This window comes from Enoplosus armatus, chromosome 6 (genome assembly GCF_043641665.1).
Source record: "Enoplosus armatus isolate fEnoArm2 chromosome 6, fEnoArm2.hap1, whole genome shotgun sequence".
Lineage (NCBI taxonomy): Eukaryota > Metazoa > Chordata > Actinopteri > Centrarchiformes > Enoplosidae > Enoplosus > Enoplosus armatus.
This window is the reverse complement of record NC_092185.1, coordinates 20,392,818-20,407,686: the sequence shown is the minus strand read 5'-3', so window position 1 is coordinate 20,407,686 and position 14,869 is coordinate 20,392,818. Positions and strand designations below refer to the sequence as shown.

The window sequence follows — 14,869 nt, the reverse complement described above, 5'->3', positions numbered from 1 at the left end:
TGAGTGATGCTGTCACCCGTCTGGCATTTAAAAGTGCAGATTACTCAGGCAAAACCTACAGTTGAATGGTAAAATTGCGATTTGTTTATATAAACAACGTGTTTTGTGTGCGAGAGATTGCTCAGCGCTCTCTGCTCGGCTGCCTGGGGAGCCCGCCTGTTTTTCTCTTCCCTCTCATTAAACTTTATCTATTTTGCCTCCTCTCCAGTTCTCCTCTCGCAGCTCTGCAACAAAGCTGCCAACCTTCACAATGTCACCGAGTGGCAGTGGAGGGGACGCTGTTGATGGCAGTCTGTCTGTTGCACTGACTAAAAGGTGTGCAGACAAATACAATACTGCTTCCCTTCTCAACAGATACTTACCTCTGTTAGTTTCCTCTACGTTCTTTGTATCTGTTCTTCTTCTCTGTCTCTTAATTCAATCTACTGTTCTTTATACTCCTGAATGCTCCAAATTGTCCGAACCATCAGAATCGTATGCCTCTGAGCTTATCAATTCCTTTTATCAATGCATGCATGTCTTTTTTTGACAATTGCGTCTTGCAAAACAGTGACGTAAAACTCGTGCAGAGTGGAAGAAATGGTCCAAAGTGTGGCTTCACTTCATGAAGAAATATGACAACAGTGCTAGTTCTAATGTCTGTAAAACAATCATTTCAAGTAAGTTTGGAAACACCAGCAATACGCTGAAACGTCTTTCTACGTAACATGGGCTCAAACTCCAGGAAAGCCATGTATTTTGACACTCTGTGCCGCTGCTTCCAAACCGAGCAGTGCGTCCGTTACAGAGGGTAAACATCCTGTTATAATAACATTAGCTCCACGCAGGCAGGCTTAGCAGAAAACCTAGATGAAAACGAATGCTGTACAAATCTTATCATTTCACATCCCTACTGAATGTGACAAGAGTAGTCAAACTACATTCAACTGAGTCCAGCAAAAGGAATAGAGTATATACATAAACTCCTGTCCCATTATTGAGTGTGTGTGCTGCTTGTTCGTCTCCCATTCCCTCTCTTTGTCACTCTGTCTCATTCACACATTCACAGCTAGCAGCTTTTTTCTTGCTCTCAGTTCTGGGTAACACCCTCCAAGCGTTAATGGTGGTCCTATTTGCCACCCAGCCTGATGGTGGTTTCACATTTCTCTTGGGGTCATTTTGTACAAAGGGCCAGTACCTTTACAGTCTGGCCCTGGAGGATATCATGCAGACACAGCGATGACCTCCAAGCACTTTGTGACCTGTGAACCAGAGTTGTGAGTCTCAATAGGGAGCCCATCTGGAAGGTGAGTGTGAGGACAGTGGCTGCATATATGGTACATGTGCACAGTGTTCTAGACATGGCATCCCTGGGTGGAAGAAGGAGCCATGTTGTAGAGATGCTCTGAGGTGCATCACAGATGAAGATCAACTGCACTAACAACCTACTATTAGGCTATTAGAGGTTGAGGTTATAAGTTTAGTCTAAAGGCGGCTGGACTGTAGTGTAACTAGGTAGAGGCAATGAATATTTCTGATAACTCTAGATAAGGTATATTTATGAATAAGACTTTATTGATGAACAAGTTTCTACAGCCATGCTAGCCGCTCTGTGAGGCTGTACTGAGGGACAGCGGGGCTTTGAGCTACATGCTAGCGTGCCCACAGTGACAATGCTAAAAAGCTGTTTAGTAGGTGTAAAGTTATATTGCCATGTTCACCACCACACCAAACACAAAGCACAGCGGAGGAGGATGGAAATGTCAAGTATGAAAATAAACAAGTATCCACAGATTTTAATTGAAGTAGTCCCCAAATCTGGCAACTCAGAAAATGTAGATTCTGAAACAGTACAGCCCAAGACAACAGTGTGTGATAACATGTTTATATGTGTCAGGATATCTAATAATAACAGTTCCAAGTGCTTGGTTCCACATTCGTTTCAAGTACAGCTAACAATGCTAAAACATTTATAATAAAAAAGATTTGTTGATCAACAAAAAAATTATTGACATTTTTAAAGTAATGGTTTAATCTTTTAAAAGATTTTTGAATGTCAAACATTCACTGGGTTCACGTCTTTCAGTGTGAGGATTTGTTGTTTTTCTGTTTAAAGTAAAGTAGTGATGGGATCTTTTGCATGTGCAACTATTTTCATTAGTTTTTCACATTTCTGTTGAGCTATAAATTAAAAAATTTATCAGAAATGTAATAAGTGATGTCTGTTAGTTGCAGCCCTATTTTGAACATATTAAAGGTGGTGTTTGTATGTGGCATCTGAATATCCTTGAGTATTTTTGACATGTTACTGGGCATATAAATGAAGTCTTTGCAGGAGCTGAGAACAGGAAGTGTGATGGATATACAGCGGAAAAGTTGAATCATTTACTGTAGATACAATTTGACAACATTTTCTCTATGAACCCATCTATTTCCATCACTGACATTAGTACACGTTTTCGTCTCACAGTCTGAGGTAACCAGTGTACTCTCCAGGATTAGCCCTTCAGTTGTATTTGTGTCTCAGTGTGAGATATGTACGTGTGTGCATGCATGAGAGGGTGCATGCATTTTGTGCTTACATAGTATAGTGTGTATATAATAGTGTTTGCTAGGGTATAGTGAACATGATCACAGCCATTGTCAGTGCAGTAGCTCTCGCTGTTAAATGAGTCCTGTCTGGCCTGGGGCGAGACAAGACAGGAGATTGTGTTTTGAGACCTTACACTTTCTTTTGGTTCCACAGTACATAGAAGGGATTGGAGAAGAGCAATTTGAGGTGTTTTTGCTGTGTCTTGTGTCTTGTGGTTGTACTGTGTGATTGCATTCATTCTTGTTTGTGAAGTAAACAAGTAAGGCATCATGCAAACTATGAGTACATTTGGAAACAAACACACACACACACACACACACAAGTGCAACAGTGAAAAGCAGCATTTTTCTCAGACTCATCCTGGCTCCTCTGCCTTGACCTCGTCTGATTGGGCCATTGCAGCTTTTCTGCTGCTGTCTTGTAGCTATCACAATGATGGAGGAGAAAAAATATCTGGACCTCTGCAACCCAGAGTCCGGGCTTTTTAGAGATAATATCACATATATACAATAAGACATTTCTCTTCAGGAAATAACACCCAAAACCTCCTGAAGTCAGGGCAACACTGCAGATTCACTTTATATGCTTTATATTGTTCTTCTGTTGTGGCAGGCTTAGTTTTGTGCTTAAGGCAGCAGGAAAGAAGAGAGGAAGATATAACACAGTACCAACTGTTTGTTGCACTGTTGACATATATTTTTTTCCAGGAATTAATCAGCATATTCAGAGTATTTTTGAATATTTTCACAGGTTTCTCACAAACTACTTGAATGAACCTGGCACATGTATTTCAAGATTGTCTCTCACTGTTTGTATTTTATTTCAGATCCAGATCGAGATAAAAACTTACAACCATTTTCTTAGATAATATGGACGACCCAAGGTATTGAAGTCTACTGAACTGTTACCTTATCTTTTCTTGTCTGGAACTGCACAGGTACTGAATCAAAAAACAAAATGAACCAATAGAAAACAGGATCTGGACACAAGCATTTTGGACAGAGCTCAAAGACGTCTCCATGTTATATATTTAGACATGTAGTGCAGACATTACTCTGTTACTTAAGGAAAAAAAAGGGTAATGGGATCAAAATAATGACTTCATTCATTATATATGTTATATTGTAAGCCAACTGAGGTTCATGGGTTACTTGCTTTATTCTCTTATCTGGGATTCCTTGTGTCTATCTATCTGTACATACACTGTATGTTTAATCAATTTTTTCATGGAAAATGTTTTCCCAGTGTTTCATTCCCCCTGTGGACCATTTATATCAATTACGTTTGATCTATTACATACCTTGGGAATGTTTTGTTGTTGTGTTGGTCTGAATCCCCTGTATGGATTCCATAAGAGACAGGGATCACCCACTACTGTCTGTACTACAGTATTTGCCAAACTTTGCACATTGAAGAAGGGCTCTGTTTGAAATATTCCTGTCAGGAAGTGAGTGGATTTCATTTCCTATTGGCTTATTAAAATACCTTTTAGAGGATTGTGTAGCTTTGCTGAATGTTGTGTTATTTTATTTTCTATAAGCATTTACAGCTTAAAAAAACAAAGCTATGACAAACATAGCGTTGCTTTAGATTACATAAGATTATAGATGTAATACATTTACTAAAATAGCCATCACCAACAGGCCATTTCATCTATTCTGGCTTGTTTACATTCTCCAAAAAAAGTATCTAAAATATCCTTAGGCAAACTCTTCTCCTCACCTCCCCTCCTCTTCATTTGGTGAAGCAGAATCCATCTTTTTCTGGCAGGTTGGGAACTTTTCGTTGTTTGCCTGTGTGCAATCGATCAACATGCATAATTCATAGTTAGTGGGTTAAGAGCAGCTCGGCTTCTCTCTCGCTGGGCCCTTTGATTTTCGTCTCTCTATCTGTCCCCCCTAGGAAAACTACAGCCCTGCTTCTTAATCACCTCGCACACACACCCTCATGTGTGGGCGCACGCATCATGCCAATGCACACATGCATGGCTGAGCTGAAAAAGAGGTGGAAGAGGTGATTGAAGCTGTTTGAAGCTTTGAACATCAGCCCATGCAGCTCGAGTGTGTCTTTTTCCATAGAGTTGTGTATTAGTATTATCAAGCATTAAAGAGGACTAACCCCCCTCTGGAGACTCACATACAAAGTGTGATTCCCCATTAAAGCTTAAAGCCTGCACTGGGTATAATTTGTGATCAGCTGCTTACTTATCTCCACAACAGCAGTGGAAAATGCTTCCAACAAGATGCTTTTGGTCATAATATGTTCTAAGCCATGAGAAATCCACCACATAATGCAGACAAATCTACCTACCCAAAACCCAGTTATTCCTTCCAGTTTAGTCCATATTGTTTCTGTAAAAGTTGCATGAGAGCTTTGTCATTGACTACACGGTCAACTTCACATTTGCACTCCGGACTGCAGTCATAAAATTTACGTATGTGGTTACAAACTTGTGTGCAGGGATGCAGGAACACGATAGCAGTCTGCTCTGCTCCTGCGAGAAACTTTCAACCATATTTCATTCTAGTTAGCTATTCCTTCATTCCTCCATCCCAATATTCATCCACCCAGCCAGTGGTCCCTTGGGCAGTGGACGAGGCGAAAGGCAGCAGAGGAGGCTGGGACGAGAAGATAACGAGACAGCAGTTGACAGGAGTAGAGGCAGAGAAGGGAAGGAGGGCTGAGGATGAAGATTTAGAAGCAGGTTGGGTATGAGGAATGAATACAAACAGAGAGACAGATTGGTATACAGATAAACCAGCAGAGGAATGAGGTTAGGGAAGTGGGGGCACTGGGTAATTTGCAGGGAGGTTAAAAGATGTGAAGTGGCCACAGAATAAAACATAGAGTAAACCTAATCAAGTACATGTTCTAATGAAGTATGCCTGTTGCAATAAATCAACCAGCTGCAGTAACAGAGATCCTGTTGGCCTTCTGATCCCTATTGGTACGAGTGTTATATAGCTACACCAATATATTAAATGGAACCTGCTTGTTGTCTTGTGCACCATTTGAAACAGGCATCCGAGTAATCCAGATGGAGGTGTATGGTTACTTTAGAAACCATGGGCTGAAAGAATCTATGGGCATGGCCAATGCTTGCCTTCAAAGCATACTGTATATTCTGTAGGGCTGCAACATGTGATTATTTTAATTGTTCAGTCTGTAAATGACAAATGCCCAAAGAAAATTGTTTTGTTTTGTCTCAAAACTGATGTTTTGAAATTACAATGAAATAAACTGTCACAGTGTACTGACCACACCCTGAGTTTATGCATCACAGCAGCAAGGTATGAAGTTAAACCACTTGAGGTCAGCAAAAAGAGCTTCAACTACTTTGTCTCTTTTTTTCTTTTACCTTGACCATGATCTTTCCCTAACCAAGCATTTAAAGGGGCCCTGTGGAGTTTTCTTGTAAACAAACAAAGTTATGTTTCCATTCAATGTTGCTCACCAAAGCACAATATGTGTATCCTTGAGATCAAACAAATGTGGTGTGTGCATTTCCTTTCTCAAAAAAGAATTCGCAAAGCAGATATTCTAAATCTGGGAACTGTTTACAGCCATGTTTGCTAGCAATCTCTCTTTTTCTTCCTTGCCTTTCTTGGCACATTGCTACTTTTTTTTGTGCATTATCACTGCCAACTTTCCATCAGTAGAATAACGTGAAACTGCCATCAGGAACGTGTATTGCGTGCTTGTGTGCACACATGCTACAAACAAAGCGTGGATCAACTCTTCAAAACATTGCTCCATAGCACTTGGTCAGAAACTCTACAGGGTGCCTTTTTAAGTTGCCTAAACGTAACCATACTGGAGTTACCATGTGCAAAGTTTGCATAGAAAAGCCAAAACCTTCGTCATTGAATATAATCTGGGGTTTTGCAAAATTGTACAAGAACAAGCTTCTGTCTGGCAAAAAGATTGGGCCTTAACAAGTCTTCTGCTAAAATATACTGTAACACACAGCCAGTATGATGGATTTGAACAGTTATAAAGGAATTAAGTAATGATTTTAAACCTGCCATAAGATGCTGTTTTGCAAAGTGACATTTAAAGATGCATCAGGCAACTTTGCAAATATTTGGGACGTGAAATCACTGAATTCACACACCACACTCGTGTCCTTTTAATTGTGTCTCTCGCTCTCCCTCCCCCTCTCCCCTGTCTCTGTCTCTCTTTCTAAATGTCACTCAGCCCTGTTTCCTGTAGTAGTGTTCCACTCGTCCACTCCAGCCGCTTAGAGGAGCTAATAGCTGGCCTGACAGCACTCGTTCAATACACAGCACAATTACTGCCTGGCCCACATAGAGCACAGCCATCACGCCGTGCAATCAGACCCCCCATTCTCTCTTTCTCCATCGCTCTTCCCTGTCCTGCCACTCTCCAACTATCAGGGTGGCTTCCTTTCTCACCCCTCTCTAGATTTATCCCCCCCCCCGCCCGGCTACATTGTCATCCATCTCTCACTGTTTTCCCTTTTACCTCCATCCTCCCTCATCCATCTCCTTGCTCTCTATCCCTGAAGTACGCAGTTCACCATTTCACCCTTTCACCCCTTCCTCTCATCACTTGCCACTTGGCTCAGATGAAGGTGTCAGGTCAGTAGTAATCGATGAGAGACTGAATTGAGTCAGCGTGAGTGCATGTGTGTGCGTCAGTATGTCTGTGTGTGTGTGTGTGTGTGTGTGTGTGTGTGTGAGTGCTTTGGGAAGAACGTGAAGAAAATGAGAAATTTCATGAATTGCATTTTCTGTTTCTCTGCATTTCTGTGTGTTTTTGTGCAAATTAATGCAAGCTGGCACACACGCTGGTTGTGTGTGTGTGCATGTGTGTGTGAGACAGAGGTAGTCGGTCAGTCAATATTCTCAATCAATACCATAATAACTCCTACTCCCTGTGGACAGTCAAAGCCTCACTCAGAGCCACGTTCAGTTGTTTGTTCTGTGTGTCTTTCATCACCTGTCAACTGTGCCACAAGTCACACAATTAATGGTGTCTCTGGCAGAATGAGCTGCATGAGGCTAGCATGACAAACCGAGTCTGTAAAATGTGGGAAGTGTGTGTGTGTGTGTGTGTGTGTGTGTGTGTGTTCCTGCCAGAGATGAATGACCTCAAACTGGTGCTTTGTCTCCATTCTGCTTCACTGCTTTTGTACAGATGACCCGCCCTCCTTAATTACATTGTTAATGACTCATCCTCGTTAATGATGTTTGCCGTCTCTTGAGCAAAGAAATTAGCCAAAGGGGGGAGCGGAGAATTTGGGAGGCAGAGGGAGGGCGAAGGAAGGGAGGGAAGGTTAGGCAGGGGCAGAGATGGGTAGCAGAGAAAGACAGAGGCTGAAAGGAGGATAAAGAATAAATGAAGGTTGGAGGGTTGCAGAGAAGAGCAGAGGAGACCATGTTAAAAAATAAATCAAGTATAGTGAGAGTTTAAAGGTGTATTTTTATGGTAGAAAAATCGTCTCCACTGAATTAAAAATCTCCCCTAATAATTGTAGCTCCAACATTTCGACCAGCAACGTTTCTTATGCATGTAGATTTTCTCTACTTCTTCTTCTACTACTGTGATTTATATGGTTTTAAAGCACAAGGTAACCGCAAATATGATTAATATTTTTAATAGGATCACCATGTGCTCAGATTTCTGGCGATCTTTACTCACTTTCTGTTCCTGACTTATATTTTCCGTAGCCCTACAACAGAGGGCATGGCTACATTCACTCAACTTCTGTCACAAGTCAACAAATCGAACAAGCAGAATCAGGGCTGCCATTCTTTCAAGAAAGTAAGTTTGAACTAACAGGGCTTTCACACCTAAAGCGCAAGCTCGACTTCACACAGAGAAAAGCCATCATTTCCAATGGGGAGAGAGGCTGTGACTGTACTGAGTTTCAACTAAAAGTTCAACTAAATGGCACTTTGAGATTCTCGTCTTGACGGGAGGCAGAAGATATGACGGCGACAGTTTTACTGAAAAGAAGACTGGTGGTGCTCATCTCTGAATTCCCATAGTTATTTAACTCTACTCTGTGAGGCTCTGTGCTGCTTTTCATTCTGCACACTACCTCACGCAAAGTATTCACTCTTGTACATTTGGTACAAAACCGTCGTAACACACAATTTATTTGAATTAATTCGAATGCAGCATGTGGCCTAATCCTAACTACATTTTATACTTGACATTATTCCATATTATTCTGTGTCTCCGCTGCTCTGCCTCACTCGAGAGACAAGCTAACGTTAACGGGGAGTTAGCAAACATTAGTTAGCCTTACCTTTATCCACAGTTTCTCCATCTATGGGGAGGTGTGCAAAATGCTTTACCACTCGGTTGGTTTGGTGTCATGTCTATCTGTTCAGCACGGCTCGCTATTTTTCTCCATTTAGCATCAGCGAAGAGTACAACGATTGCGTGGTTTACTGATATGGGTCAGACAGACAACACTCCACACTGGAGTACAAGGCATGGCCTGTTGGGCTTATACACTGTGACCTTTGAATTCAAATAGATCATTACAGATCAAATATTTAATTTTAATTTACAAAAATGACTAATATTTTTATTCAATTATTTTAAATATAATATTACCTTTTCACAAATTCTTTTTGGGAGGATTTGTTCCAACCAGAAAAATGCAACTTTTAAGTCTGATAAGTCTGTAACTTTATTCCCTTTTATAGAGAAGAGAGGAGCAGAGTAAAGGCAATGACAGAGGCAATAAAAGCAAAGATGACAGTTGAGCGGGACAATGGAAAAAAGAAGAAAGCTGCGCAGTGAAAGGAAAAGATGAGGAGAGAGATGAAACAAGAAATCTGAAGTTCAATGAAGGGTACTCTCTGAGGAAAAAAAAACTTCAGTGGAACAAAAAGCAAGTATTTCCCCAGAGGAATACTGGCAGCTTAGAGAGAGAGAAGTAAAAGCATGACGATTTTAAGTTCTTTGGCGCACTTATTTTTGGAGCAGTTCAATCAAACCCTGGAGTGTTTACCCCGAAAGTTTAAATTGTTAGGGGAGCAGAACACATCAGAGACTCAAACAGGCTCTAAACAAGCACTCTGTGGTCAGCCTTTGGGAGAGGTGGAAATAGCCTGGTTCTTACTAAAGCCGGAGGTGGGAGTATCGGTTGGACCAAAGAGGGAAGAAGCAGGGAGCTGTGTGTTGACTGAAGCAGATTGGCTCCATCTGGCTTTTTTAGCCGTCTCACATTGAGGGTAGATCTGTTCTAGCTTTGGATTGAAATAAATCCATTTGAAGCGAGAGTATTTAACTTTTGCTGGACAAAGGCCACTAGGCACAAGTGGCAATTACAGGATAAAGGTAAATAATAAAACAAAGTGAAACAGCAGTCGCAAAGACAGTCAAACTGACTCAGTCATGTCTTTTATACAGCAATGTGAGTTTGCCAACTTTAGCTAATTGCTTATGAATTCAACTTTTCATATGTAAGAGGAATAATGGGTTACATAGTGTCACTTTAAAACTGAACTGAAATCTTAATTGAAATCAATCAAATTACCATTACCAACCTATTTGGTGAACTGAAATGTCTTCTTTTTGGTAATCAGAATTTTGACAATAAATACACATGTAAAAACAAACCAACAAAAAAAAGATTTTTAGCCTTAATTTATTTTTACCTTAATACATTTAACAGTTTGCCCTACAGTGATGATCAGTCCAGACAGTTAATTACTCAATTCACGAGTGCGTCAATGCGGATATGATGCGTATGAAAGTGTCCAGATGTGCAGCTCGGCCGTCCCATGTATTATTATAATATGTAAGAGTTCACCCTCGATCATTACACATCCTGTAGCTCTCCAGCACAGCCTGTGTTTGCAGCCTGCGTCAGTCCGGGTAGTTAATCACATTTCAATACTTCATTCTCTGTTACGTTGAATAATAATGTTCACATTCCCATGTCAGGGCAGGACTGTTTGCCTCAAATGTTTCGGTTCCTCGTCGGGGCCTGAAGGGAGCCCAGGGGAGAGTTAAGAGTTTGACATGACTCTGCAAGGAGAGCTCAAGGATAGTACAGGACAGCTGTCCCCATAGTCATTAGGCTGCCTCTACCCCCATATGCACTCATCATCCATATCTATCTCACAGAGGTCTCCTCCCCATTCACAGAGGTCCCTCTCTTTCTCTCTGGTGGTTTTGCTGTCTTAGCCCCGTCTCTCTCTCTGCATGCTAGATAAATGCTGTCCTCTGCAGGCTCTCTGTCTCCGTCTCCGTCCGTCTCTTTTCTCCCTCACCCCTCTGACCCTTACAGTATGTCTTATTGATGACTGATGGTCTGCTCCGTCCCCAGGCCCGGTCAGCCCTAATAAAATGAGTAAACCCATATTACATTTATACCTATGGGACTAAAGAATAGAGAATGGAGGTGGAGTAGGAGTGAGGGCAGAGACTGTGAAGGGTAAGCGTTAAAGAAACGTGAGAAGGAACAGCAGGAGAGAGGAATGATAGCACAGGGGGGAAAAGGATGAAGGATGAAGACGAGATAGAAAGTGATGAATGGAGGAGTACAAGAAGCAGTGATACAAGGTGAAGAGTATCCTCTCTATACTGTAATGCTTTCTGTGAAGTTTCAGAGGACTTCAGGGTGTTGAGTTGGCAGCAGGCCGCTGGCATGGCAGATGACTTCTTCAAGGTCTTTCTTCTCTGCCTCTGTGTCTCTCAGACAGGCAATCTTTGTGCGTCTTTCTCTTTCCTTCACTTTCCCTTGCTTGATGTGATCAATTGGTAGCTTACTTCACCCTGTTCATTGATTTTCGACTGCCTCCCTGCTGTTTCTTATACAGCGGGAGCTAAATCAACACCAAAACACTTGAATGCAAAAGGATGAATGCGGAAAGGGAGCAACTTCTAATTTTGGCTGACAGGCTGCTGTTATTTTAGTTTTACTGCACTTCATTCACTTTGGGGGTTTTTGAGGAACATCATCAACAAGAAAATTGCTCTAAATTGAAAAAGAAAAAAACTCAGAAAGTTAGATGAAAAGATTGATACCACACTGATTTCTGTACGATAAGTATGTAGCTTAAGCCAGCTGTTCGCTTAGCTTAGCATAAAGACTGTAAATGGGAAATCAGCTAGCCTGGCTCTGTCAAATGGTAATGAAATCCACCTACCAGCACCTCTAAAGCTCACTAACACATTCAATCTTGTTTGTTTAATCCACAGTGTAAAAACGACATGGATTTTGTAAAAAATTGAAGAAACAAGATATAGCATTTATTAGTGAGCTTTAGAGGTGCTGGTAGATGGATTTTGTTACCTTTGGACGAAGCCAGGCTAGCTGTTCACCCCTGTTTCTTGTCTTTATGCTAAGAGTAGACTCCTTGATTCTGTCTGTCCTCACACCTTCACCGTGTTTCTCTGTGTCTCCATTGCTCCAGTGTGAAGATGGTGCTGCTGTGGACGGCCGGCGACGTCTTTAAGACCACCTACTTTGTGCTGAACGAAAGCCCAACTCAGTTCTGGGTTTGCGGTTCGGTCCAGATCGTAATCGATGCCGCCATCCTGCTGCAGGTCCTTTTCTACAGCCAAGACGCGCGGGCCAAGCTAGGTTGAACGTGGCTGTTGCTTTGGGCAATGTAAAAAAAAAAAAAAAAAAGCTTGCATGTAAATTTCAACAAGTGTGATCATGTAAGGCTTTTTATAAGTTGATGGAATTATCATAGGAGACTTGTAGCATCAAGACCATGGAGAAAACCAAAGTCAATATAGATTTTTTTAAGTATTGTGTCATGGATATCATGCAGACCCAAACAATTTGTCTTCAAGTGCAATTAAGCAGTTTCAGCCTTGAACAGAATACCAAGCATTTTCAGTATTAAGCATTAATAACAAAACCCCTTTGCCTTTAAATTGTTTGAAAGATAAAGCAGTATTTTGGTGCATTTTTAGCATTTTATACTATTTATTTGTTGTCTGTTGGACATTACTTGGATCCTGAAGTGGACATGGAAACTGTTAGAGGGAAACATTACTCACGTTGGCATCTCACTAACAGCAGATCTGTGCTGCTGTAATGGCAGCTGTAACAACTGATAGCTGTGCACTGGAATCTACTGCCTGACTGATGAGTCTCCCACTTCACACTCCACACCTTACAGGACTGTTCCCATAGTACATAGTGTGTGTGTGTGTGTGTGTGTGTGTGTGTGTGTGTGTGTGTGTGTGTGGCATGCTTGCTGGTGTCTGTGCAGCTGAAATTGATTTTTGCCGTTGGCATGTAGCGCCAAGCCAAGGCCACAGAACGTACTCCAAGTAATGTTAACTACATAGGACATCAATCTGTGTGTTATGGCTCTCCTTTGTAGTTTAATTGACAAGTAATGCAGGTCTACCACAAAGAAAATGAAAAACAATGAAAAATGTGCCCATGCTGCATTGCTTTGCACTGTACTTCAGCAACAAAATCTTTTGTAGACTCCAAAGAACTTCACGTCAAAATATGTGACATAATGTAACAGTATGATTGAATATTTGTGGCATTGTCATTTCTATCATCCCAATACTTATTTTTAGTATCCCATCATCTGCGGATTCTGTGAGGTCTTCTTGCTCTTTGAAAAGGAAAGGAAAAGGATGACATAAGCATCGTGGATAAGTAACGGTTAAATCAACACGCTCTGCAGGAATATTACAGTATATTTTAGTATATTTATTTTTTACTTCATCTCTTATTGAACACAGTTAGTGTTTACACTCCTAAGCAAGAAATACTTGAAAATGGATGACTTAAATGTTCCTTTTTCCAAGTTCTAACAAGGTGAAAATTGGTTTAGTGCTAAAAGAAAATTACTTTTAGGGACTGCATGAAAATGATTGGCGTGGGGAGGCGGGAACTCCCCCGTTTGACTTTCTGAGTGAGACCCTCCCCAGCGTTAGCAATATTTTCTTTGGACCCTCCCCTGGAATAAAAAAAAATGCCACAATATCTCAAAGTAATATTGAACAGTATTGAATTGGTATTGGTTCTCAGTCAGTTGATTTGCAGTTGAGTTGCATAAGCTCGATGGAGCTATTTATGTAACTGTAACTATAACTCTATAACTATATTGAGGGAAGGATAGAATAATAAATATAAATCCAGGGTGGAAAAAAAATCAAAGAACCCCTGCCCTCCCATACACCCAAATCATTTTAGTACAGTCCCTTAGATTAGAATATTTAGTTTCCCTTTTCATAGCATGTCAAGTAATTCCTAGAGGGGCGATCTAAAGTAGTAAACAAACTTTGAAGCATCTTCATTCAGCCAGAAATGCCCCATTAAGCAGAGGACAGTTTATGTAATGCATGCCATAACAAAAGCATTGAAACCTTATTAATCCATTCCAGCCTTCCAAAACGCAAACATGTTCACAAATATTTCATTTAAAAACTGTGTTTATAATCGAAACACTAATTTAACAATATAGTCTGCAGGAAAGTTGTGTTTGTTTCATCCGTTTGTGTTTCCTCTTTGAAAAAGCACTGCAGGATAAAATAAATCCACCAGCAGCTGATCAGCAGTCAGTGCAGGTTTCTTTTCACTTCCCCCTAGGCATGATTTAATTAAGTCATAAAGCTACTGTACCTGCTTATTAAGTATTTCAGGCACCTTTTTAACCTAACAGCCAGTTTGTGTCCGCTTGTTACCTGTCTGTTTTTAGTTTCTCCTCGGTAAACATCTTGTTTAAGTTACACACTGCAGTGGTTGTGATTAGTATCATGCAGGCAACCTCTTCCTGTAGCTGCCAGTATGCCGCTGCAATAGGATAACTTTTGTAAAGGTCTCAGTGTATTTCATTATAATCCTCAGGGTCAGCAAGAAGTATATATAGAAAAGAGAATTTTGTTAAAATTCTGAATTGGGTTTTAATAATCTGGCAATGCACAAGGTCCTTCTAAATATAACGGTGACTGAGTATCATGTCAAGTGTTGCCTCTGCTTTGATGTTACATCACAAGTATATGAGGTCATTGTATTGAAGCAATAGTTTGACATTTGGGGAAATGAAATGCCCTTTTTTGCTTTCTTGCAGAAAGTTGGATGGGAAGACACTTTCATGTCTGTACGGTAAATATGAAACTACAGCCAGCAGCTGCTTAGCTTAGCTTAGCTTAGCATAAGGTCTGGAAATGAGGAAACAGCTAGCCTGGTCCCTGCCAAAGAAATAGTATGGCACTGTTTCCAGTCTTCATGCCAAGCTAAGATAACTGGCCTCTGGCTGTAGCTTCGTATTTACCGTACAGCCATGAGAGTGGTATAAATGTTTTTATTTCACAAAATGTTAAACTATT

General features: G+C 40.9%; 1 protein-coding gene across 1 annotated transcript in view; it reads left to right on the top strand.

The window, feature by feature from the left end:
- LOC139287017 (solute carrier family 66 member 2) overlaps positions 1-12,151 on the top strand; it is a 41,971-nt gene extending 29,820 nt beyond the window's left edge. The window contains exon 4 of the mRNA XM_070907976.1: positions 11,977-12,151. Within this exon, the coding sequence (XP_070764077.1) occupies positions 11,977-12,151 (175 nt within the window). The remainder of the gene's footprint in view (positions 1-11,976) is intronic.
- The last annotated feature ends 2,718 nt before the right edge of the window (positions 12,152-14,869 follow it).